Source organism: Odocoileus virginianus, chromosome 1 (genome assembly GCF_023699985.2).
Source record: "Odocoileus virginianus isolate 20LAN1187 ecotype Illinois chromosome 1, Ovbor_1.2, whole genome shotgun sequence".
Taxonomy (NCBI): Eukaryota; Metazoa; Chordata; class Mammalia; order Artiodactyla; family Cervidae; genus Odocoileus; species Odocoileus virginianus.
Window position 1 is genome coordinate 6089800 of NC_069674.1, and position 24116 is coordinate 6113915.

Below are 24116 nucleotides of genomic sequence, written 5' to 3' on the forward strand. Positions count from 1 at the left end.
GACAAGGGTGTCACAGGGGAGGAGACAGGACAGGGCCTGGACACCGCCCGGGGGCAGCTTCAGGGGCTCTGCCTCCGTGGTGCTTGGGGGGTGGCTTGGCTTCGTGGCTGAGGGCCCGTGTCCAGGGGTCCCTGAGCCCTAGGCCCCGCCTCCCCTCCTCTGTCTGCAGGAGACGGGCCCCTCAGAGTCCCCAGGACTGAAAGTGGGCACGTCACAAGGAAGAGGGTGTCCTGAGGCTGCAGGGGGTGGGGGGGCCCAGGCCTGTGCTCAGCTGTCCTCCAGCTTGTTGGGAGGCTGACTTGCAGCCCAGAGAGGGGACTCTGTAGACCCCCTTTCCTTTCGTGTCTCCAAATGCCTCCCTGTCCCCTCCCCTCCCTCCCCCTGCAACTCACTTGTGCTGTTCTGGCCTTGGGGAGCTGTTGTAGGGCCCTGACATCTCCATCAGTGCAGCTGCAAAACTCTGGGGAGGGCAAGTGTTGGCATCGGGATTAGTTTTATTTCAGACTGTACAGAAGCTCATACTGCACTGGAGTGGTCCCTGTTATTATTAGTTACAATTTTAATTTTTAATTTGTTTTTAACATTTCAAAAAAGAGGTATGGGCTTTTGGAAAACATTACAGAAGCATGTCAAGTAATAAAATAGAAACCTACCCTTCCCTTCCCTCCAGTCTCATCCATCAGAGCAGGTGTACCACAGACAGCTGTTACACTATCTAGCCCCCTTTTCATTGTGCCTAATATATGTCTGTATTTATAGTTTATTTATTTATTTGGCCATGCCACATGGTTTGCAGGATCTTAATTCCTCGATCAGGGGTTGAACCTAGGGTCCCCCAAGGTGAAGGCACCGTGTCCTAACCACTGGATTGCCAGGGAAGTCCCTAGTTTTCCTTTTAATTGAAAATGGGACCATATTATACTTACCTGCTTTTTGTCAATAACTTATCGTGTGTGTCCTTCATGTTCACACACCAACACTGATCTCAATCTTTTAAATGACAACACAGCATCCCATCATTTGTAGGTACCATTACGTATGAGACCTGCCTCTGATAGGGACATCTGGATGGTTTATGAACAATGCACAAACACTCATATGTGCCTGCTTCCTCCTTTGCATATTTCAGGAGGGTGTTCCTTGGATGTGGACTTTCTGAGCCAGGATTTGAAAACTCGATGGGTCATCAAATCGTCCTCCAGGATCCTGTCCATGCTGGAGATGACCACTCCGTAATGCTTCAGCCAATTTGATAGGTGGAAAACAGCTCTCAGTCTCCCTGCGTTGTCCTGATCACTAGCAGCTCTAACACCTTCTAGAAAGCTGAGCCGTTATCACGTGCTGCCACGGAAACAGCTTAGAACTACACGTGCCAACCTTTGCACAGGAAAAAAACAAATCGCGGCAAGGCCATAACATCCCAGGATCCACTGCAGATGCATTTAGGTGGTGGATCTACAAGTTCACCGCAATTAGCATGTGCTACTTTAATTTTATTTTCTGAACATTTTCTTCTTCTTTTTTTTTAATGTGTATACGTGTTCCCCATCCTGAACTGAACATTTTCTTGAAGTATAATGTACCCACAGAAAAGCATCCATGTTATAAATGCCCGGCTTTATAGCTTTTCACAAGCTGAACCTACCTGTGTAGTCAGCATTCCATCAAGAAACGTCACCAGTGTCCTAGAAGTCACCTTTGGGTGACCTGACCCCAGGTACTCCCCCACTTCCTGCCCTGGGGTCACCACCTGCTCTCCTGATTAAAATACCAGAGATATGTTTTCCCTGTTTCTAAACTTGGTACAAAGTGAGTCTGAATGTCTGATTCTTTAGTGTCTGACTTCTTTCCCATTACATGATGTTTGAAATTCATCTGTTTTGTTTGTGTGGTTGTAATTTGTTCACCCTCATTGATGCATCGCATTTGAATAGACCACGATGTATTTTTCCCATCTGTGATTGAGAGTCATTTGAATTGTTTCCAATGTGGGGATACCATGAGGAGTGCTGCTATTAATACTCTTATTCATGTCGTTAGTAAATATATGCCACTTTCTGTGGGGCAAATTCCTAGGTTTCCTCCATTAAAAAAGGAATTTGAGGTAAAAAATATACATATATTGAAATGCACGGAATTTAAGGGTGCAGTTCAAATCGGTTTGGCCACTGGGCAGTTTCAAAGTTAGATAAATGTCTACCCAGTGACCCAGCAGTTCCACTCCTAGGTATTTATTCAAGAGAAACGAAAACATAAGGCCACAAACGCCTTGTACAAAACTGTTCATAACAGCTTTATCCACAATAGCCAAGTGCTGGAAAACAGCCCAGGTGTCCGTCAGCAGGGGAGCAAAGAAATAAACTGTTCACGCCCCCGAGATGGACAGAAATGAACCCCTGAATCGTCCAACAGTGAGATGAGCCTCCAAAGTAGGGTGGGTGAAAGAAACCAGACTCGGCATGCCCCTTTTCCGTGACCTTCTAACGCAGAGGACAGGAATCAGGATGGGGGTTGCCTTTGGTGGAGAGACTGGTAAGCGGATTGATTCAGGGAGTTGACTAGGGGCCTTTCTAAGTGCTGGGAATGTTCTCTGTCTCTATAGGAGACAGGATCGTGGGTCCCACGGATGCAAACATGACTCTCACCCTAGAAACAGCTGGTGAGTGTGTTTTTCTTTAGAAGGGAGGTTGGACGCAGGACTGAAGGGGCAGCGTGGTGGGGGAGAAGCCCTCTGCGGGCATCCTGCTCTAGGGGACTTGAGGTGTAAGTGCGAAGAAGACATCTAAAAGCAGGAGCAGACAAGAGCTCTGGAAAGGAATGCAGCTGGGGGGTGGCCACGACCTGGAAGCAGGGAAGGTAAGGGTTAATAGTCAGGTATCCGGCCCATGGGACGCTACTTGGTTTCTTTCAAGATTTGTTCAGAAAGTGAGCTCACCTAATTTCTGTTAGCATCTGAGCAGTGGTCTTTTCTTTTGTTAAGAAAGGAAGAAAAGACAAAAAGCTGAGGTCTCACTCTAGCTGCTGCCTTTCCCATCTGTCAATGCCTGCCCAGTCAGGAAGTGCCTCCCGAGTGTGAAACACTTGCTCTGATAGTGGAAGTGACGCGACTCAGGGCCCTGCCCAGCGCCTGCAGCTCTGAGTCTCCCTGATCCCCAGGCGGGCCTCACCTCTCCGTTCTCCGGGGGGTCGCCGTTCCCGAAGGTGCTGGTCACTACCAGCACCAGCGCCTCGTGCTCCAGGGACACCACGTCATATGCATCCATGCACAGGACCTGCGGGCGGGGGGGACGGGTGTCCTGGGTTCCGCCGCCGCGGTCTGCTCTATTCTAGTCCTCCCGGCAGGGCGGACTCAGCCCCTCACGTGAGCCCTGAGTCCCCGAGGGTCCTGGGCTCCTCGAGGGCCCTGGCTGTGGCCTGCTCCCGTTCTCCAGCGTGTGAATGAGGATAGGGCCAGGACCATCCCCGACCCCGACCCACCACTTCTTTTCAGACCCTTGCCCACTGGGCTCAGCCCTACCCGGGGGTCGAAGGCCTTCCGGAAGAGCCTCCCCAGCTGCTGAGCGTAGCTCTGGGCCCGGCCGGTCTCAGAGGCGTATAGGATGGTCGCCTTCACTCGCTTGGCCATCAGGGTGCCCATGAGTGAGGCAGAGATCTTCACCGCACTGTGAGCAAGGAGGGGATGAGGGGGTCCCAGGCGCACAGAGCCAGGGGCCTCCCTATGCGAGCAAGATCTCAGCAGGTTTGCAGGGGCGGTGTGCCCAGACCACTGATGCAGGGGGTGGGGGTGGGGTGCCGCGGGGGGCGGTCCCCTGGGGTGTGGGGGAAGGGCAGCCCCCAGCGGGGGTGGGGGGGCACCTACTTGGCCACTTCCTTAAAGGTCTTCTTCCTGGTGATGCCGGTGCCCTTGGCTGAGCTCCCCTTCCAAGGATCTGGCTGCAGGGGGATGAGGAGGGGCGGGAGTGAGCAGGGAGAGGAGAGAAGAAAGGGAGGTTGGAGGCCCCTGGCAGCTGCTCCGTTAGAGCTGGCGGAGTGGGCAGCAGCCAGTCTGGGGTGCGGTGGGCACCTGATAGTGGAAGGCAGGGGACAGGACGTAGTTGACCATCTCCTGGTGGAAGACGGGCGTGAGGCTGCCGGAGATGGGGGGCACGATCCAGGCCCAGTCGGCGGGGCAGCCCCCCCTGGCCTTCTGCTCGTTCTCCAGGTGCTTCATGAAGGACACAGTGGCGGCATGGTGGTCCACGATGGTCACCTTGGCGAGCTGGGGTGAGGGGTGGGTGGGGCTGAGACCCAGGCCACAGGCCTGCACTTCCGTCACTCACCCCAAACCTGACATGCATGGTCTTTCCTGAGCCAGCGTCACCCTCTGCCTAGGGTGCACGTGGTCCTGCTACCAAGTCAGCAGCAAAAGCAGCAGCTCTGATCTGCGACGTCTGTGTGCCCGTCTTGTCCCCACCCCACATATCAAGATAGCCGAAGCTCTCGAGAGCCCACAGAAGTACTCTGCAAACCCTGGTTTCCTCAAATTATAATGCTCAGCATGCAATCAATCCTAGAATTAGAGTTTCCAGACTAAAGTGCAAAGCCCAGAAGGCCCCCGGGGAGCACAATTACAGGGCACGTGCCAATCGGCTGGGTTCCCGTACCGGGACCACCGGCCCAGGCACTTAAAGACTGTGACTCCAACCCCTGCCCGCTTTCTGAGTGGCTCCCTCTTTTCCAGCCCCACTCCCGTGCGCACCTGGCCCATCAGGGCCCGTGTACCTGATAGCTGTGGAGCACAGCCAGGTTGATTTCCACGGCCGCCTTGTCCTTCCACAGGGACGAGGTGGTCCGGGTGTCGAGGTCCATGCAGACGGCCACATCCTGGGGACAGGGGTGACCGGCATCGGTCAGGATGGGGGTGGGGGAGGGGGAAGGGCGGGCAGAGAACATCTCTGTCTCTAACTCATGAGGGGAGGAGGTGGGGGTGGGTGGGTGGCCATCCGGAAGCCCTCCTGCTTCACTGGGGGCTGATTCACGTGCCTGCCTGCAAAGGCATCTCAGGGCAGAAAGGGACCCTGGTGCCAGCCACTTGTCAGCCCCACTGATCCCACTGATTGCTCGTTTCTAAAATGGGTTTTCACTTGTCTTGAGTCAAAACGCCCTTCGAGAGTGCCTCCCAGATGGCACTAGTGGTAAAGAACCTGCCTGTCAAGGCAGGAGACGTAAGAGATGCGGGTTCGTTCCCCAGGTCAGGAAGAGCCCCTGGAGAAGGGCATGGCAACCCACTCCAGAATTCTTGCCTGGAGAATCCCATGGACAGAGTAGCCTGGCAGGCTACAGTCTACAGGGTCGCAAGAATCGGACACGACTGAGCGATTTAGGACACACATGCACACACACGCTTTGAGAAACTGATGAACGCTCCGGCCCCCATTCCCAGAAAAATAACTACATCTTCACACACGGGCACCCCCTCTGCCCCGACCTTCGGTTCTAGTTCAGGAGGCAGCCTGGACCTGGCTTGTTCAGATTTCTCCCTGTTCCTGACATTCTGTACATCCCCGCCCCCACCCCCGCCACACTGGTCCTCACCTCCAGGATGTTGTAGCGGTGAGGGTCACACAGGTTCCGCGTGCCGATCTCCGTGCTCATGTACCAGCCGCTGAAAGGGGCCGCGGGGAACTCCAGACCCCCAATTTCCAGCAGCATGTTGGACACGGCCGGGAGGGCATACCAGCGCAGGCCCAGGGCCGCGAACCACTCCAGTCTGGGGGCGTCAGGGTGTGGGCTCAGCCTCTGCGGAGCCTTACCTGCCCAGTCACACCCCCCCATTTGCCCCAGCCCCCCTGTGCTCACGTGGGGTGCTCCAGGGGCACTTCAAGGACCAGCTCGGGGGGCAGAACAAAGAGCTCCGGAGCCTCGTCTGGGGCCTGGAGCAGCAGGGGCAGCACGTCGAAGCGGCCATTTCCAGGGGTCCAGCCATGCTGGACGCAGAGCTGCGGGGAGTGGGGCGGGAGTGGGTCTCAGGGGCTCCCTTCCTCCATCGTCTCAGTGAGATCCCCCTGCTGTGCTGACCGCTCTTCCACTGGACCCTTCTGCCTCCTCCCAGAGCACTCACTGGCTGCCTTCCCCCTTCCCCGCCTCCCCGTGCCCACCTCCGTGATCTCCACGTTGGCCGGGTCCCCGCGCACGGAGCCGTCCTGCTGTCTATAGCCCGCGTAGCGCACCAGCTGGCTGTTCCAGATCCGGAAGTCTCCGCGGCCCGGGGCGCGCTGCGGGAACACTGTGATGGCCGAGCTGACACGGGGATGAGAGCTGGTCAGGGCCTGGGTCCACGGCCCTCACTGGGGCAGGGTGGGGTCTCGAGCCGACAGGGTGGGGGCCACTCACCGAAGGTTGCCGCGGTTGGTGGCGTACTTGATGTGGTTGCAGATGTAGGTGAACATCTCCTGTGCTGAGCTGCAGTCCCGGGCATCGAACACCTGAGCCGGCCGAGCAGGGAGACAGGAGGGAGGTGAGGGTCTTGAGGAACAGCCCCGGGAGAAGGGAGGAAACTGGGGCAGGGACTGACAACCTGGCCGCAGCCCTTGAAGGCTGGCGGTGCCGAGAGCTGTGATCTATGGCTCTTTCTTCTCCGGGCAGCCTCCCTGACCCTTTGGCCCCACACCGATCCTTCCTGTCCTGCACCCCACACACCCGGCATAGCTTGGCCTGTTCCTTATGCTGGCGAGTGTCTCCCCATCCCTATAGGTTAACTTGGTCCCTGGTACAGAAGAGGGACCCAGTCACTGCCAAACTGATCACTGGGGAAAGGCCGCCGACTGACTGGGAGGCCACCTGGGGTGTGGGTGGCGAGTTCCCCGTTTCTCATTGTGCTCAAGCAAAGGCGGGTGAGCCTGGCCCGTCTTCTGACCCTCCTTGGGCAGACAGATGATGGGAAAGCTGCAGTAGGCGGCCTCCGGGGACCCTGCCCATCCTGGCATTCTGATGCTAGGAGGAGCCATCCTCACTGGTGGGGTGGAAGCCCCAGAGGCTGGGAGGTCTGATTCATGCTTCAGGGAGGAGGGGACTCCTCCTCCGCTGTTGGTGACAGCGGCAGGCCTAGGGTCAAGGGTGGGTCAAATACAGAATCTCTGATGGATTCAGAGCTAAACGGGGGCTTCAACCAACTTCACGGGTCATGCTAGCGTCAGACAGGACTGTTCTGATTTTATTCAGGACTTTCGGGATTCACAGAGCATGTGGCTTCGTTCCAAATTCTCTGGTGTCCAGTTACCGCCAAGGAGGCCAAGGTCACGGACCCAGCTCCCCCGTGGGTCAGGCTGTCCCAGTAACGCAGGCGGGCTGGTGTGAGTCATGTGGCGGGTGTGTGGAGGAGGGTGTGGGCCAGAGGCTCGGGGTGGGGGGGGGCGTGTGCTGGGAGGGAGCAGTGTTTGGGGTGAGGAGGCTGGGCTGGGCAAGTGGGGGCCTTTTCTGGAAGACTGTACCTGTTGCTCTGACAATACCCCCCCTCTAATCCCCCCCTGCCCCAGGGATCACTGCTCAGCTGTCCTCACCTACTCACTGCATCCGTCTGAGCATCTGGCCGTTTCTCCCCACCCAGCCAGGGCACTGTTGTGGCTCTTAACAACCAGCTGTTGGCTCCTGGGCTGAGGGCACTCCCGGGATACTAGTCTCTAGGGGGAACAGGCAGGGATCTCCCCACTGCTGGGACCACCCCTCTCCCCGGCCCAGGAAGCCTCAGTAGCTTGTCACACCCCTCTTTTTTCTCTTTATCTTCCCCTGGCCCCCACTCTGGGTGCTTGCTGGCCGACCACACCTGCAGCTTCCCCCACTGGATGCGGCCCACACAGCGGGGTGCATTGCGCCAGGCCTGCTTGGCCCCGAACACCAGCTCGCTCTCTCGCAGGTGGTAGGTGCCCTGTGGATGCCACCTCGGCCTCCACCTCCTGAAGGCGCTCCTCGTGAGCCTGGGAGCCGCTCCTACGGAGGAAGAGGGGAGCAGGAAGAAGTCGTTGGCAGGGGAGGACCCCCCAGGCTTGGTGAGAGTTTTGTGGAGGGGCGCGGTGTTGGCGGGAGTTGAACTCAGGCCCCCCCTCCCCTGTGTGGTATCAGGATGGGGGGCAGGCGCGGATGGGAGCTGCCCTGAAGGAAGTGTCACCCGCTTCTGGGTCTCAGCAGGACCTGAACCCGCAGGACAGGGAGGGCAGAGGGGCTCAGGGGAGGGTCTCGCCTCTTGATGGAGCTGTAGTACTGGTTGATGAAGTCCCTGGCCTGGCTCAGCAGCTGCTCAGCAGGTGGAGGTCCCTGGGAGGGCCGGGTCTGCAGTTTCCGGGGCAACACCAGGGAGCCCAGGCAGCGTCTGGGGGTGCAGGGCCCGTCCTACATCGGTGGAGGAGAACCAAGGTCTGGACCAGATCAGGGTCTGGGGTGGGTGTGGGGCTGGGGCCTGGAGGCAGGGTCTGGGGCCCAGGGAGCGCTGTGGGCTGGGGCTCCCGGCTCAGACTTTAGGAAACAGCCGGGAGGTTGGGCTGGGTTAGGGCAGCTTGAGTCCCTCAGCCCCTCCAGTTCCTCCCAGACGGGGGCCTGAGCCTCCAGTCCTTACCTGCTGGGCCTGTGCGCATAGAGTGTCGTAGGTGATGCTCCCCAGCTCCCAGTTCTTCACGCGAGGGAACTTGGGCCCCTCCGGAGGCCGGGTCAGCGTGGGGCTGCTGGGAGCTGGGCTGGGTCATGAGAGAGAGAGAAGCGCAGGACCCTTGGGGAGTGTTGCAGAGACCTCTCCGGCCGTGTCAAGAGCCCCAGGACTCATTTCTTGCCTGCCACGTGCTTTCTCACCTTTCCTCGTGGCACTCACGACTGCCTTAGGAAGCAGGCGGCATCGCCCCCCGCCTCCCCGGGGGGCCCAGATGAGAGATCTGAGGCTCAGAGGACCTCAGGATTGTCCAGGGGCCTAACTGCCCCTTCTATACCCAGGCCTGCCTCACACCCGCCCTGGCTGCTCAGCCAGACCCAGAGTTGCGGGGGCTGCAGTGCTGGGAACCCGAGGCCCTGGTGCAAGACTAGTCCTGGTCCCCGCGGCCTCCTCTGGACATCCTCCCCAAGGTTGACAGCAGCCCTTGCTGGCCTGGAGGGGGATGAGCCTGAGGAAGCCCCGGCAGGGACTCCTGGCCCAGATTTCCCTCCAGCTCACACCCCTCCTGACAGCGGCCGCTGTGTGTGTGTGAAGGGAAGCCTAACTGGCCTTATCACTTCCTCCCAGAGTCACCGGCCCAGCCTCAGGGAGGAAGGGAGGACCTCGGGGCTCGGAGTGCCTGGTGCTAGGGCCCCTGGCCCCTAGCCCTTCCCCGCAGAGCCGCCTGCCTGGCCTGGCACCCCACCTGGTCCTTCTTCTCCCCAGGGACCTCTGCCCTGGAGGGGGGTGGGGGGAGCGGGGTGGCCCTGCTGGGCCCGGGGCTGCAGGCTGAGTTTTGGGGTTGATGGCCAGTGGGATGAGGGGTCCGGAGCCAGGGAAAGGGGACCTAGCTGCACTGTGCTCTCAGTTCTTCCCGAGGCTCTCAGTCCCTCACCCCATCTCTCCCCAGCTCCTTTCCGTTCCCGTTAAATTGTCACGACTGTCTGTTTGAAGTCTTGTGGTCAACTAGCAACTCAGGACAACCCCTTGGGGGTAAAGGACCACTCTGTCCATATTTGATATAAACGGAGGTTCAGAGAGGTTAAGTAAGTTGTTTTGAGTCACACAGCTCTTGGCAGCCGAGCAGCCCTCAAACCCTGGCCACGCGCACCTGCTACTCTGGCCCCCTGGCCCCCAGCTTTCACCTGCTGCTTGCTGGCCCTGATTCGGGTTGATGGTCTGAGCCTCCTTGGCTATCTGTCTGCACTGAGAGCCTTTGGCATCCGCCACCTGGCCCTCCGGAGTGAGAAGCAGGCTCCAACCCTTCCCATCCCAGCCTGCAGGCCTCGATGGCCGCCCCCCAACCCCGCCTCCTGTACCCCAGTCTCTGTGGCCCTCACCTGTGGTCTGGTGTGTGCGGGGTGGTGGGTGCGGGGGCCCGGCTGGGCTCCGGTGCAGGGGAGGCTGGGCCCTGCTTGCCGCACAGCCCAAGGCCCAGCCCCAGCCCCAGGCCGCAGGGGGGCCCGGGCTCCTGGCCCACGCTCTTCAAGTTGCCCATGTCGCTGGGGTGCGCGGGCGGCCTCCTTCTGCTCTGTGGCTCCCAGCAGAGCCTCGGGCCTTTTCCTTAGGAAGGGGAGGGGGCAGTAGGAGGGGGCCCTCGCCCCGCCCCGGCCCTCACACACACAATGGGACAGGAACTAGCCCGGCCGGGAGGCTCCAGAGCCTCGGCTCCACGCCCGCAGGCCCGGAGGGTGGAGGGCCAGACGCCTGGGTTCCGCTCTGAGAAGGAGGGTGATAAGGGGGAACCCAGGTGTCTGGCAGAGCCCTGGGGCCAGAGTGCAGGGAGTGGGGGTGTGGCGGGACAGCAGGGTGGGCTAGCCAGAGCGCCAGAAAGAACCCTTCGGGGTGTCTGACCAGAGGGGAGGCCTTCCACCTCGCCCTTGCTGGCCTCGCTCCGAGGCATCAGGCAGAAGGTGGGCACTGTGGCCGCAGCAGGTGACGACTAGTCCCTTGCTGTCAGTGACCACAGGGACCACTAGGGTCACCCCAGGGCTCTGCTTGACCACCTTCCCGACATCTAAGCACTCCTGGACTCCTACTGTTGAGTCCTTTCAGGCTCCCGGGGATACAGGCCCAGCAAGGGGGCACTGACCCTTTGTCCTTGGGTCTGGCATTAGGGTATTCCATTCCCTCCTGGCCCCTGTTTCCTGGAACCCCCGCCCCACCCCGCCACCCCCTGTGACTCAAGTTGGGGGACACAAAAGGGCAGGAAGCTGCAAACTAGGGCCTCTACCTCCCACCCTGTCATCCAGTGACGCATGCTTCCCCAGGGGGTGGGGGTGGGGGGTAGGTCAGCAGATAGACCCAGCGGTGAGGGCTGAGGCAGGGACTTCCCACTGGGGAGATCGTGGAGCCCTAGGGAAACTACAATTCCCAGAATGCAGGTGGTGTACTCAGGCACTCCTCAGGCACCATGAGCCGTAGCGCATGCTGGGGTTTGTAGTTCTAAGCCATTTAGGGGCTGGAGAAAGGCGGTAAGCTGGGGCTTCAGCATCTACAGGGGTTCCAGCCTCGTGGATCTGAGACCACGGAGACCAAGAGGAACTGCGAGAAAGAAACATAAGTTGAGCGACTGAGATGGGCAGAGACCGGGAGAGGCAGACAGGCAGACAAACAAACATGTAGATTTGTGTTGGCTGAGCTCCTTCGAAAAGCAGTGGAAGATATGATGGGTGCGGGCGTGGGTGGGGGGCGAGCAGGCGGGCCAACCGGAAGGAACGGGCTGTGCTGCGAGCTCTGGGGTCACACCAAGAAGGTGGGGTCTGCCGGTCTGCAGGGAGGAGGGTGAGGGGGGCCCTTGTATGCCTGGACAAGCCTGACCTCCCGGGCTCCCAGAAAGCTTTGCCGCCCCTCCCTCGGCCAGGGGGCAGGTGAGATTCAGAAGTATGAGGCCTGTGTTCATCTCGGCCTGCGCCCCCCCCACACCGCATCCCCCTCCGCTGGCCCTGGAACCCGAAGCCCCACCCCACTTGCCTCTGGAGGCAGGAGACGGGGTCCAGGCCCCTACCTCTCAGACATTCTCCCCACCATGGCCGAAGCAGACAGACCCCATTTCTGGCTCCCATGTAGTCACCATCTACAATACACATGACTGAGAATGGCTCCTTTTTCCAGATTCCAGCTAACAGCTGTGACTGGCCTCCCCAGGGACAAAGCAGCAATGAGCCGCAGATGCTGAAGTCATTACGACCTCTCGCCTGCAGCCCTGACCACAGTCCCTCCCTGTGGACTCCTGACCTCAAGGTCTCCCCTTCCATCTGCGCTCCACACTGCCGCCAGATCCATCTCAAAGTCAGGGCTGACCTCACGCTTTGGCCCTTCCTGAAACCTTCAACCCAAGGTTGAAACACTGGCCCCGGGCCTCGATTCCCCTCATGTGCCACTTACAACTCTGTTCTAGACAAACAGGCTTCCACACAGGTTTCCAAACAGTCCTTGTGACCTCTTGCCCCCGGGCCCTTGCTTACGCCACCCTCTCGCCCTCTTCCTTAGCCCTCCAACTAAAGAAGATCTTCCTTTTCCTTCCTCGTGGCCCAGCTGTGGCTGCCCCGGAGGCATCCTGCCCAGGGAGGACCTGAGTCAGGAAGTGCAGGTGTGATGACCTGAGACTGCGCAGCGCCCGACGCAAGACCACCTGCCCCTCCAGGGCTTCAGACGGTCCCTGGGCTCCCGAGGTACTCGGGTTCAGCACTGCTGCCCACTTGCAGGGAGCGGGGGCGGGGGTCTCTCCAGGTCGTCTTCCTGCGGCCCTTCTGTCGGCCTGCTGAGACCATCTCAGGCTTCTCTGTGATTTGAGGCCAATCCCATCCAGTCTTCCCACCCCTCTCCTTCCACAGATGTCAGATCTGCATCCTGTCCCTCGCCTCCCCATTATCTTTCACAGGCATGAATCCCTTTGCTTCCAATTCCTTCTGGGTGTGCTTCCTGGAGGACGCACGGCCCTGCTGCGTTTCCTCGCTTCCACCAGTCCCCTTCTCCAGGCTCCCCAGGCCTTGAGAATATCTCTTGCCCTGGTTCCTCCCAGGGGTGGTTCCTGGGCAGCTTGATCTGCATCTGATATTTCTTCCAAATGAACTTGCCTTGCTCTGGAAGAACAGGGCAAGCGCTGCTCCTCTGGGGTCCTGCCAGGCCTGCGACTTCTGCACCAAGTAGGTGCTTTGTGGATATTGGCTTGTGCAGCTGCAGATGCCCGCAGCCATCCCAGGGTGACAGTGATGTTCGAAAGGCAGTTGGAGAGGGGCCGCTGAGCAGGAAGTTGGCTGAGGCTCGTGGGGCTCGATGGGCAAGGTGATGGTGCCAAGAGGGGGCCTTCTCTGGCCAGGGAGGCTGAGGACAGTGGAGCGCTGCTGCATGGATGGTGGGACCAGGGGCCCTGAACTGGTTTGGGCCGAGGGAGCTGGTGGGGGTTTTAGGAAGGGAGACAGAACATGTAGAGCTAGAGAAAGTCAGAGGTGAGGCTTTACCACAGGGGAATTTCTGTTTGGCTGCACTTCCTGGAGCTTTGGCCAGCACTGCCCCGTGTGTCCTAGCTCCCATCCAGAGACCCTGGCATGCTTGACAGTTTGACCCTCCCACCTCTGGGCTGGGGTCATTCCCATCCCTCCCCAGGCCCTGCCTTGGTCTTTATCAGCCATCCCCAGTGGGCATTAAGTCTTATGAGTCTAACTGGCTGATTACTCTTCTTAGCAACTGCATTTTTTTTTTTTTAAGTTGGGATAGAATTGCTTTACAATGTTGTGTTAGTTTCTGCCATAGAGTGAAGTGAATAAGCTATATGTATACACATATCCGGCTTCCTGTGTGACTCAGGTGGTTAAAAATCTGCCTGCAAAGGAGGAGACCTCCTGCCAATGCCCTGGATCAGGAAGATCCCCCGGAGGAGGAAATGGCAACCCACTCCAGTATTCTTGCCTGGAGAATTCCACGGACAGAGCAATCTGCTGGGATACAGTTGACGGGGTTGCAAGAGTCTGACATGACTCAGTGACTAAATCACCACCATACACATATCCCCTCCCCCAATTCTACTCCCCCAATTCTACCACCTAGGTTAGCAATTGCATTTTGTTTTTATTATTATTATTATTATTTAGCAATTGCATTTTAAAGAGTAGTTGCTAGGCTTCTCTGGTGGTCAAGTGGTTAAGATTTTGCCCTTACACTGCAGGGGGTGTGGGTTCGATCCCTGGTCCAGGAAACCAAGATGCCACATGCTGCATGGCCAAAAAAAAAAAAAAAAAGCAATTGCCGAAAAAACAAACATTTCAAAATCTGCAGAGTTGAAGTTTCCATTGATGGGAGAGAATTTTAACTTATTTTTTCTTAGCTGCACTGTGTGGCTTTCAGAATCTTAGTTCCCTGGCCAGGGATTGAACCTGGTCCCCCTGCAGTGGAAGCGCAGAGTCCCAACTACCGGACGGCCAGGGAATTTCCAAGAATTTTCAGTTTTCAAAAAAAATTTTTTAATTGAAGGATAATTGCTTTACAGAATTTTGTTGTTTTCTGCCAAATATCAACATGAATCAGCAATATATATCAACATGAATCAGCCATTGGTTTAGTTCAGTTAGTTGCTCAGTTGTGTCTGACTCTTTGCGACCCCAAGGACTGCAACACTCCAGGCCTCCCTGTCCATCACCAACTCCCGGAGTTTACTCAAACTTATGTCCAATGAGTCAGTGATGCCATCCAACCATCTTATCCTCTGTCATCCCCTTCTCCTCCCACCTTCAATCTTTCCCAGCATCAGGGTCTTTTCCAATAAGTCAGTTCTTCGCATCAGGTGGCCAAAGTATTGGAGTTTCAGCTTCAGCATCAGTCTTTCCAAGGAATATTCAGGACTGATTTCCTTTAGGATGGACTGCTTGGATCTCCTTGCAGTCCAAGGGACTCTCAAGAGTCTTCTCCAACACCACAGTTCAAAAGCATCAATTCTTCGGAGCTCAGCTTTCTTTATAGTCCAACTCTCACATCCATACGTGACTACTGGAAAAACCATAGATTTGACTAGATGGCCCTTTGTTGGCAAAATGATGTCTCTGCTTTTGAATATGCTGTCTAGGTTGGTCATAGCTTTTCTTCCAAGGAGCAAGCAGTATGCCAGCATGAATCAGCCTCGTCTCCTCCCTCTTGAACCTCCCTCCCCTCTCCCCCCAACCCCAGCCCTCTAGGTTGGTACAGAGCCCCTGTTTGGGTTCTCTGAGTCAAACGGCAAATTCCCACTGGCCTTCTTAACTTAACTGGGATTTCAAGCAGGAATGGACTTTGGAGAGGATCAGTTTGGGATCCCCAGCCCTGAGAGTGACTGTGTTTTCTGCCCCTGGGGATGCCAGCCCCCATCAGTCCTGATCCGTAATGGTGAGACACCCTCTGGTGGGTGAGTCAGCCAGCCCCTTGGTGCCCCCTGGTCCCTCAGAAGGCAACCCACCTTACTCCTGCCTTCTCCCTTAGAGCAGGAAGCTCTGCAGGGCTGGGGGTGGGGGTGGGGGGGCGGATGCCCTGACCTTGGGGAAGGGAAGGCTCTGGCTGGGGGTGGGGGCGTGTGTCGGGACTGTGGGACTGTGGGACTGTGGGACTGTGGATGATGGTGGCGTTGACAGGGGGACGGAGCGGAAGGCCCTGGCTCTTTATAGCCCAACCCGGGGTTGTTCAGTGTGAGATGGAAGTGCCCCACCCTCCCTGCTATGAGCAGCTTCCTTCCCGCCTGCTGGCAAGCCTGGGTGGGGAGCTGAGGGGAAAGGAGGGGAGGGAGGCTGGAAGTGGGTGAGCGGGGAGCGGGCAGCCCTCTGGGCCCCCCTCCCCAGGCTGAGTGGGGAGGTGGGGGGGTTGACCCTCAGGATGTAACTCACGTTGGGGTTGGGAGCGGAGAGGTTGGCTGAGCTCCCCGACTGCAAGGCAGAAAGCTGGGTCTTTGTGGGTGGTGGTGGGGGCTATGGGCAGGATGTGGGGTGTTCAGGGCTCAGGCCCTGGAAGATGCTGGCTGTCCACAAGGGGCTCCTGGCGGGCACCAGGGCAGCCATCTAGTGAGCCCTTCCTGAGGACGCCACAGGGAGGCAGCAGAGAGCTGGAGAGAAGAGATTGCTGCAAAGGCCTGAGCTCAGATCCTCAGACCCTCAGGGAGACCCAGGATGCGCCGGGGACCGTGGTGTGTGCCTGGCTGGGGTGGTGGGTCCACATTAGCTCCCTGGGACCCTGGAGTGGTTAGTCTGCATAAACCTGAAGCCCCTGATGATGACCCTGTGACCAGTCCACCCCCAAAGGAGCAGGGATCCTCCTCTTAGAAAACCCCCCACCCCTCCAACCCCGGGCTTTGGAGCTCCTGGGGAGACGGTACTAACTTCCTGAGGAAAACCTGGTGTCTCCTTGATTCTCCTTGAAGTTTAGACTCTTCCTTCTCAGCCACAGTGTATTCTCTGCCTCTGTGTGTGTGTACATGTAAGTAGGAGGATGTGTGTTTGTGTACGAATGTGTGTGTATATGTGCGTGTGTCTGTGTGTGCACATGCCCTTAGGCAGTGTGACCTGGTGCTCACTCCTTTCCCTGCCTTGTCTTCTGGTCCCTGCCCCTTCCAAAGCTAACGTGGACCAAAAACATCAGGGTGGAAATGAATGTTTTCACATCCCTGGGGACTAGAAAATGCCCTTTGTTCCCGAGATCCCGAGTGAAAATGAGGTGTTTTTAGGGTCAGGCTGAGGTTTCCTGATGGACGACCATGGGGGGCCCTACGTAGAAGCCGTGGTTGTTGGGGATCAGCCTGACAGGCCCTAGTCACTTCCTCTCTCCTCCTCTCTCCTTCAATCCCTCTGTGGCCCAGTTTCCTGGTGCGGTTGGTGGTGTGGTTCTGGGTCTCTAGGGAACGGGGACTTTGAGCATCCAGTGTGCCCAGCATGGAAATTCGGTAGCAACAATCACCGAGGACTGGAAGGGCAGCCTCCCTTCTCACTGCCTCTCGGGTGCTGGGGCGGGGACGGGCTCTCTCTCCAAACCAGAGTGGAAGAGAAGCCTTTATATCCTTGCTTCTGCTCTGTGAGATGGAGAAACCCTGATCCCAAGCCCTGGTATACCTTCAGTTGTTTTGTCTTTCTCCTGTCCTCCCGACCAGATTACAAGCCCCTTGACTTCCATCTCATCCTCTGCTGTCCCCTTCTTCTCCTGCCTTCCATCTTTCCCAGCATCAGGGTCTTTTCAAATAAGTCAGTTCTTCCCATCAGGTGGCCAAAGTACTGGAGTTTCAGCTTCAGCATCAGTCCTTCCAATGAACACTCAGGACTGATCTCCTTTAGGATGGACTGGTTGGATCTCCTTGCAGTCCAAGGGACTCTCAAGAGTCTTCTCCAACACCACAGCTCAAAAGCATCAATTCTTCGGTGCTCAGTTTTGTTTATAGTCCAAATCTCACATCCATACATGGCCACTGGGAAAACCATAGCCTTAATTAGACAGACCTATGTTGGCAAACTAATGTCTCTGCTTTTGAATATGCTGTCTAGGTTGGTCATAACTTTCCTTCCAAGGAGTAAGTGTCTTTTAACTTCATGGTTGCAGTCACCATCTGGACATGAGTTTGGGTAAACTCTGGGAGTTGGTGATGGACAGGGAGGCCTGGTGTGCTGTGGTCCATGGGGTCGCAAAGAGTTGGACATGACTGAGCGACTGAACTGACTGAACTGACTTTCAGTCACCAGCAAACGAGCCATTGCTGCTTTATTTGCTGTCAGTGCTGAGCTGGGTCCTTGCTGGGTCCTTGTTCTGTCGCCTGCCTTCCTTGGTTCTAGTCTAGGCAGCTGTGGGAACCGGCCTCCGCCTGCTCTATGTGCATGGGTGCTCAGTCACTTCAGTTGTGTCCAGCCCTTTGCGACCCCGTGGACTGCAGCCCGCCAGGCTCCTCTGTCCACGGGATTCTCCAGGCCAGAATACTGGAGTGGGCTGCCATGCCCTCCTCCAGGGGATCTTCCCGACGCAGGGATGGAACCCTCGTCTCTGATGTCTCCTGCACTGACGGGCGGTTCTTTACCACTAGCGCCACCTGGGAAGCCCCTGCTCTAGAGGAGCCTGATTTATATGGTGTTTGGCCTTGTGGATCCAGAAGGGGGAGCCCTCCAAGCCTCTGCTTTCTTATTTCCAGGGGAGAAAGAGAAGAATCCTGGCTTCCTGGACGTTTGGGCCCCGTGCCCCCATGATCGGTTTCTGCTGTCACCTTCACAGCCTCCTACCAGGAGGGCCCATGCTGGACTGATGTTCTCTAGAGGGACAGAGATGAGGTGTCCTGACTGCTGTTCTCAGCTCAACCAAATTCCCCTTAAGCCTTGCTCCTTTGTGAAGACTTCCCTTTCCTTTCCAGCCTTAAAGTGAATGATCTCTCCCTGTTCCGAAGTCACAGCTTCATGGTTTGCTACCTGGTACTTGCGATCTTGGACCATGTGACTTACTTTAATTGGCTGCCATTGTTTGTAGTTGGTCCCTGTAGTTTTGTCTGTTTCTGTGTAAGCATCTTTTCTTCCTAACTAATTATAAACTTTTTCAGGCCCAGGGGCTGGATTCCTCACATCATGGGGTGCATAGAAAGGGATGGATAATTGTTTGTGAGTAGATTGGGGAGATGGTTGGACCTAAGTTCTCTTCTCCGATCCTTTATGTCACCTGATGATTCATGGGGTGGGATGGACACCCTTCAGGATATGGAGCTAGTGATGGGTTAGCATTACAAAGCTCATCCCTACCACCTAGCTGGGGTAGGCTGTGAATTCTTTTTTTTTTTTTTAATATTTATTTTGTTTATTTGAGTGCACTGGGTCTTAGTTGCAGCATGTTGGATCTAATTCTCTGACCAGGGATCGAACCCTCTACCCCCTGTATTGAGAGCTCAGAGTGTTAGCCACTGGGCCACCAGGGAAGTCCTGAGGCTGTAAATTCTGCCTGATGAATTTAACAGAATGAACAGGGAATAGTTTTGGAGAGCTGACATAGCTGCATCTGTATCTAGGGTTCTCTGGGTCTTGCATCTTCTGTCTGTCTCTCTCTCTCTCTCACACACACATACCTTGAATTCTCAATTTCTTTTTAAAAAAATAATTTTATTCATTTATTTATTTTTGGCTGCTCTGTGTCTTTGCTGCGTGGGCTTTTCTCTAGTTGTGGAGAGTGGGGACTACTCTCTAGATGCAGTGCACAGGCTTCTCATTATGGTGGCTTCTCTTGACGTGCAGCGCGGGCTCGAGGGTGTGCGAGCTTCAGTAGTTGTGGCTCCTGGTCTCTCGAGCACAGGCTCAGTAGTTGTGGTGAATGAGCTTAGTTGCTTTTTGGCATGCGGCATCCTCCCGGACCAGGGATCGAACCCATGTCTCCTGCATTGGCAGGCGGGCTCTTTACCACTGAGTCACCAGGGAAGTCCCCCAGTTTCCTTTAGCTCTTGCTGTATGTGGTATGTGATTGTGGACCCGGCCTGGTATACATGATGAGGAAATCCCTTGACTGAGATTTAGGGGACCTGCTTCTGTTTCTCACTCGTAGCATAACCTTGAGGTCTGTACTGCTCTGAATCTGTTTTCTCATCTGAAACATGAGAATTATTTCTTTCTGGCTCTACTATTTCATAAAGCACCAGAAACCTCCAGGGGAAAGAGTTGCAAGCATAAAGCTCAGAGGAGGATTTGTATCCTTTCCTTGATGATGTGTGTAGGGTGGGAGTGAAAGGCCTGTTTTGGTCACATGGAAATGAGATGAGCTTCCGAGCACTGATTGGCAAATCCAGCTCTGGATTCATCATATGCTGCCTCCTGGAGGCAGTTCCGGAAGCATTTTCATGGTTTTGCAGGACTGTTTAACTCACTTTTTTCTGGAGGAGAGCCCTGGTCTTGATCACCTGAGCTGCCCTTCCTGGTTTCTGGCTGAGCCTGGCATGAAGGGCTTTCAGCACCCTGGACAGAGACAGATCTCCTGGGCAGCCAAGAGCGCTTGGGATTGCCTGCCAGGCCAGCTTCTCTGGCAGAGTGGCCCCAAAGACAGTTTGCTCCTTAATATTTTTCAGTCTCTCAAAGGCACTCTAAAATAAACTTCTAATCTATGTCAAAACTGCGCTCATTCTGCAAGTTCTGATGGCATGGCTTAACAACAACCGCCACAACAACAACTGTATCCTATAACAGTTTCAGGTACATATTAATAGTAGGTGCTTAGTAAACACTTACTTTAAAAGAACATATGAAAAACCCAGCCTCCAGACACATGTCCTAGCCGCCCCCCTTATAATCAGGTTTCCCTCACCTCATTAGCACCTCCTATATAATAATTCTGGAGCTTCCGCTACGTGTTGAGCTTCAGAGCCTTGCTTAAGTCCCTTTTTGTGTCGGAGAAGGCCAAGCCCATCCTTTAATCAAAAGAACAGATAGATGGCTGTTAAGTTCTCAAGCAGAATAAACTTAACTTGGCCCCTCCTTTTTTTCATCTGGGAGTAAGTAGATCGGTGTGAGAACTCACATCTGATGCCTATGAGGATCTTGCCTTATGAAGATGTTCACTCCCTTTCTCTGTGCCTGAGCGAACCCTTCCAATCCAGGGGGACTCAGCTCTCCCAGGAAGCCCTCCTAGCTCCCCCAGCACCCTCAGAGCCCTCTTTCCCCTGGACTCCCTCGCACATGTTGTCAGTAGAACAGCATCACACCAGAGCATTTTCATTTCAGGTTCGTTGGTTCTCCCTCCCCAGTTAGATTATGAACTCCTTGCAGGTGGGGGTCCATATTATACATCTGTCTGTTTTTAAGAGACCCCATGGTGAGGAATACACAGCAAGGTAGACTGAGAGATGGGTGGGTTTAAGGACCTTCTCACCTGCCCTTAAGGTATCTCCCACTCCACTTATTTTTAGTCTGAAATAAACACGTAGAATGGGACAAGGTCCTATCTGTGGAGTAACCAATGGTCTCAAGGACTCCTAGGATCAGAGAGCAAAGGTAGGAGGTGGAAGTGGAGGTGGAGATGGGTAAGGAGGGCAAATGGAGAGTGGATTGGTGGGTAGGGAATGTGGTTGTGTAGAACGAAAGAATCACTTACTCTTGGGGCTGGAAGGGATCTCAGAGATCAGCTTGTTTGGTCTCCTCGTTTTACAGGTAAGGAAAGCGAGATTTAACGATCCTCCTAAGGTTACACAGCCAACAGGCCCCTTTCCATCACCCCTGACCTGGTTCAAGTCTTCCGCATCTCTCCTTGGACTACTGTTCAGCTTCATGTGGCAGGCGATACTTTTCCAAGATAGTCATGCCAACAGATCCATTGCATGTGCTTGTCTTATGTCAGCGACGCTCCTCCATTGTGAAGAGGGGGTCTGTGTTCCTCTCTTTGAATCTGATGGGCCTTCACTATGGCAGAAGTTATTTCGTGTGACTTTCTAGGTTAAGTCATTGAAGGTGGTGCAGCTGCTGCCTGGACCTCTCTGGGGACACTTGTCCTTGGAACCCAGCCACCACGCTGTGAGGAAGCCAGGCAGCCACGAGGAAAGGCTTCATGTAGGCATTCTGGCCCCAGTCCTGAGATCCCAGCTGACAGCCAGCAACAACCACCAAATGTGAGTGAATGAGCCTTTCAGTCCTGGGTTGAGTGGAGCAGACACAAGTGGTCCCGGTGGAACCAGTCCAAATGGCAGACCCATAAGCAAAATAAATGCTGTCATTGATTTAAGTCACTGAGGTTTGGGAGGATTGAAACACCTTATGTCTGCCTCTGTTTCTCCAAACTATGATACACATTTCATTAATTCAATGGATCTGTATTAGATGCCGATCATATGCTAGAAGATGTATGAAGACAGACATGATTTCTACACTCAAGGACACTACATTCCTCTGTTCCTCTGCACAACACTGTTCCTCTGCACACACAATAAAACCCATACTCCTCAGCCTTCTGCTCATGGTTCCAGCCTACCGCTCCACTGACACCACACCAAAATATTTCATCCCCGGACCTGAATTCACTCTCCACTCTCTGCCTTTGTTCATGTTGTCCCTTCCACTTGCCCCACATTCTCAGTCTTCAAGGACCTGCTCTGGAACCTCTCCCCTTCACCAGGCCCTACCGGACTCCTCCAGTTGGAGGTGATCGGCACCTCCCCGGAATCCCATGGCACTTACTGCAGACTGCACAGTTTCTGTCTGCACACTGCCTCTTCAAGCTGCAGCAGACTGTGAATCCCTGGAGGAGGGAACCTGGCTTGTCCCTTCTGTCCCTCACAGCACCTGGCAGAGGGCCCAGCACCTAGGAGGCCCCAGCAAACATCTGTTGACGTGACTAGTAGCAGAACCAGAAGGGAAAGTCAGGTGTCCTGAACCCTAGTCTCCAGCGCCTTGCTTGCTTCTCTGGATAGCGCCATGGCAGGGGAAAGTCCCAGTCGTGGAGGGTATCAGGTGGGTGGGAGAAGACCTTGGTTATTGCTGAGGGTGACAGGATCATTGCGTGTGAAGCTGCAGATGGCTGGGAGGGGATGGAGCTCTGGCTCCTGGCCAGGGCTTTGTGGTGGGTCCCTCCCTCTCTCCCTTCTTGCTCTCAGCCAGCCCTGAGCACCCATTTCTGGAGGGAAAATGTGCTGTTTCTTTGATCTTCCTCTCCTCCAACACCCATTCATTTCTGAGAACACCTTCCTTCTCAGGGCCCAGTCACACAGAAACCCAGGCCGCACCTGCTATCCACGCCTCCCCCTGCACCACAAGGGCTGGCTCTGCGTTCTGCGTTCTTCCCCGGGGGGGTTTCCGAGGCGCCCCATTCTCTGAGTTCTCTTTCCTGCGCCCACCCGATCAGGACTGCTCCCCGTTCCGGTCCCGGTGGTTGTCACTGGCTCTCCTGGGCCCCATGCCGGCTGCACCTTGCCCGGCCTGTCCCTTAGGAGTTCACCAACAGGAGCAGGCTTCAGTTCGTCTTTGTCTCCAGGGACAGGCGCCCTCAGACTGAGCAGGAGCAGAGAGTGGGTGGGCAGGATGTTGTCCAAAGACTTCTCCCTGAGCTCTCTTTCTAGGAGCTGGGAAGGGTCTCTGTGGCTCACTGTCGTGTGCAGCCTGTCCCCTCTCCTGCCGCATGGTCTCAGGCCGGGTGGGGGAGGGCGCTTCCTAGGACTCATCCCTGCAAACGGCTCTGTGAGCCCCAGTGGGGGTGGGGCGGATTCTGGTGGCTCGGGTATTAAGGCTGAGCACTTTCCTCTCTCTGCGGAAACTGGGGTCAGTGAGGGTGGGGAGGTGGGTGGGCGGGGGCAGCTTCTCTATCACCTCCTCTGCTGCCCCTGACTGCCTGGGGGCCTGGCACCTGTGGCCACAGGAAGGATGTCTACGCCCTGAGCTCCTCCGTATCTCCCTGTCCTGGGCTGCGGGGATGCTTCCATTCCGCTACCTTCAGGCTCTCTCCTCTACCTCCAGGAAGTCAGTAACCTGCATTTGGCTGTGACTTCTGAGTGAGAGGGTGTGTGTGTGTGTGTATGTGAGACAGAGAGCGACAGAGACTGGCCTCTCCTTAGCCTGAGGCCACAACTCCCGCCTTGCCTGCCTGCCTCTAAGCACAGGATGAGGGCTACCCTGTGCCCGGTGTCCTCTCTGTTGGGAGGATCACTGGTCCCTCTGATTCCTTCATCCTCCGGGGAACATGGGAGTCTCAGGGTGGACAGCTGGCCAGGCCAGAGGAGATGCCCCTTCCACTTCTTCTTTCCCCACGCCCAGTCTCACTGCAGGCCCGTTCTCACTCTCTCAGTCCCTTGACCTGGAGGGGAAGACACCCCAGTTGGAGGTGGATCACCCTAGACTTAGGGCTGGCAAAGCAGCATCTAGGGGGTTAGCATCTAGGGTCATCGACTGGGTTCCTCCCGGCACCCTGAGGGGTGGATGTGCCTCGTGCCGGGTCACCGAAGATGGGGCGCCTGTGCCACCGAGGGCCTTGGGCACCTTGAAGGGTGAGTGAGGAAGCTGCCGGAGGTGGTGAGGGCCGAGGGGATGACTGTACAGACAAGAGCCTCTGGTCTTTTTTAGCATCAGCTGGTGGAGCCACCTCCTTCTCTCCCACTGGCTGCCTCCCTGAGTCACTGCCCACCCACCAGCAAATTAAAAAGGGTTGTCTTCTGCTGGCCAGTGGCCCCATCTGGCCCCCAGGGTTTGCCTCTTTCTGCTCCCGGGTGGAAGGTGAAAGTCTAGGTAGGGTTGCCTCCGCAAGACCTTGTCCCCCCTGGGCCTGTCTCTTTCCAGTCTCTGCCTTCCTCCTCTGCCCTTTGTTTCTCCCCTCCCCCCACATGCCATGATGGTTCTCCCCGGTGACAAGACCCACCCCCTTGCTCCAAGGACAGAGGCAGCTGCAAGGCCTCAGGGGCCCCCCACATGGCTCCATCCATCTCGCTCGGTCTGTGATCCGGGCTGCAGGGGAGGGGACCCGCGGAGTCCGCGGCTCCCTCGCGGACTCCTCCCCGCCGGCAAGCCCAGCTGTCAACACTCGCCTGCCG

At 56.2% G+C, this 24116-nt stretch overlaps 1 protein-coding gene across 1 annotated transcript in view; it reads right to left on the reverse strand.

Annotated features, from left to right (window-relative positions):
- The window catches only part of NOS3 (nitric oxide synthase 3), an 18067-nt gene extending 7879 nt beyond the window's left edge, over positions 1-10188 (reverse strand). The window contains 15 exon segments of the mRNA XM_070454890.1: positions 393-460; positions 3168-3272; positions 3518-3662; positions 3860-3933; positions 4064-4258; positions 4762-4863; positions 5575-5749; positions 5839-5978; positions 6138-6279; positions 6373-6464; positions 7802-7903; positions 7905-7965; positions 8216-8364; positions 8588-8705; positions 9994-10188. Coding sequence (XP_070310991.1) covers positions 393-460; positions 3168-3272; positions 3518-3662; positions 3860-3933; positions 4064-4258; positions 4762-4863; positions 5575-5749; positions 5839-5978; positions 6138-6279; positions 6373-6464; positions 7802-7903; positions 7905-7965; positions 8216-8364; positions 8588-8705; positions 9994-10151 — 1826 coding nt within the window. The 5' untranslated portion in view covers positions 10152-10188.
- Between the last annotated feature and the right edge of the window lie 13928 nt (positions 10189-24116).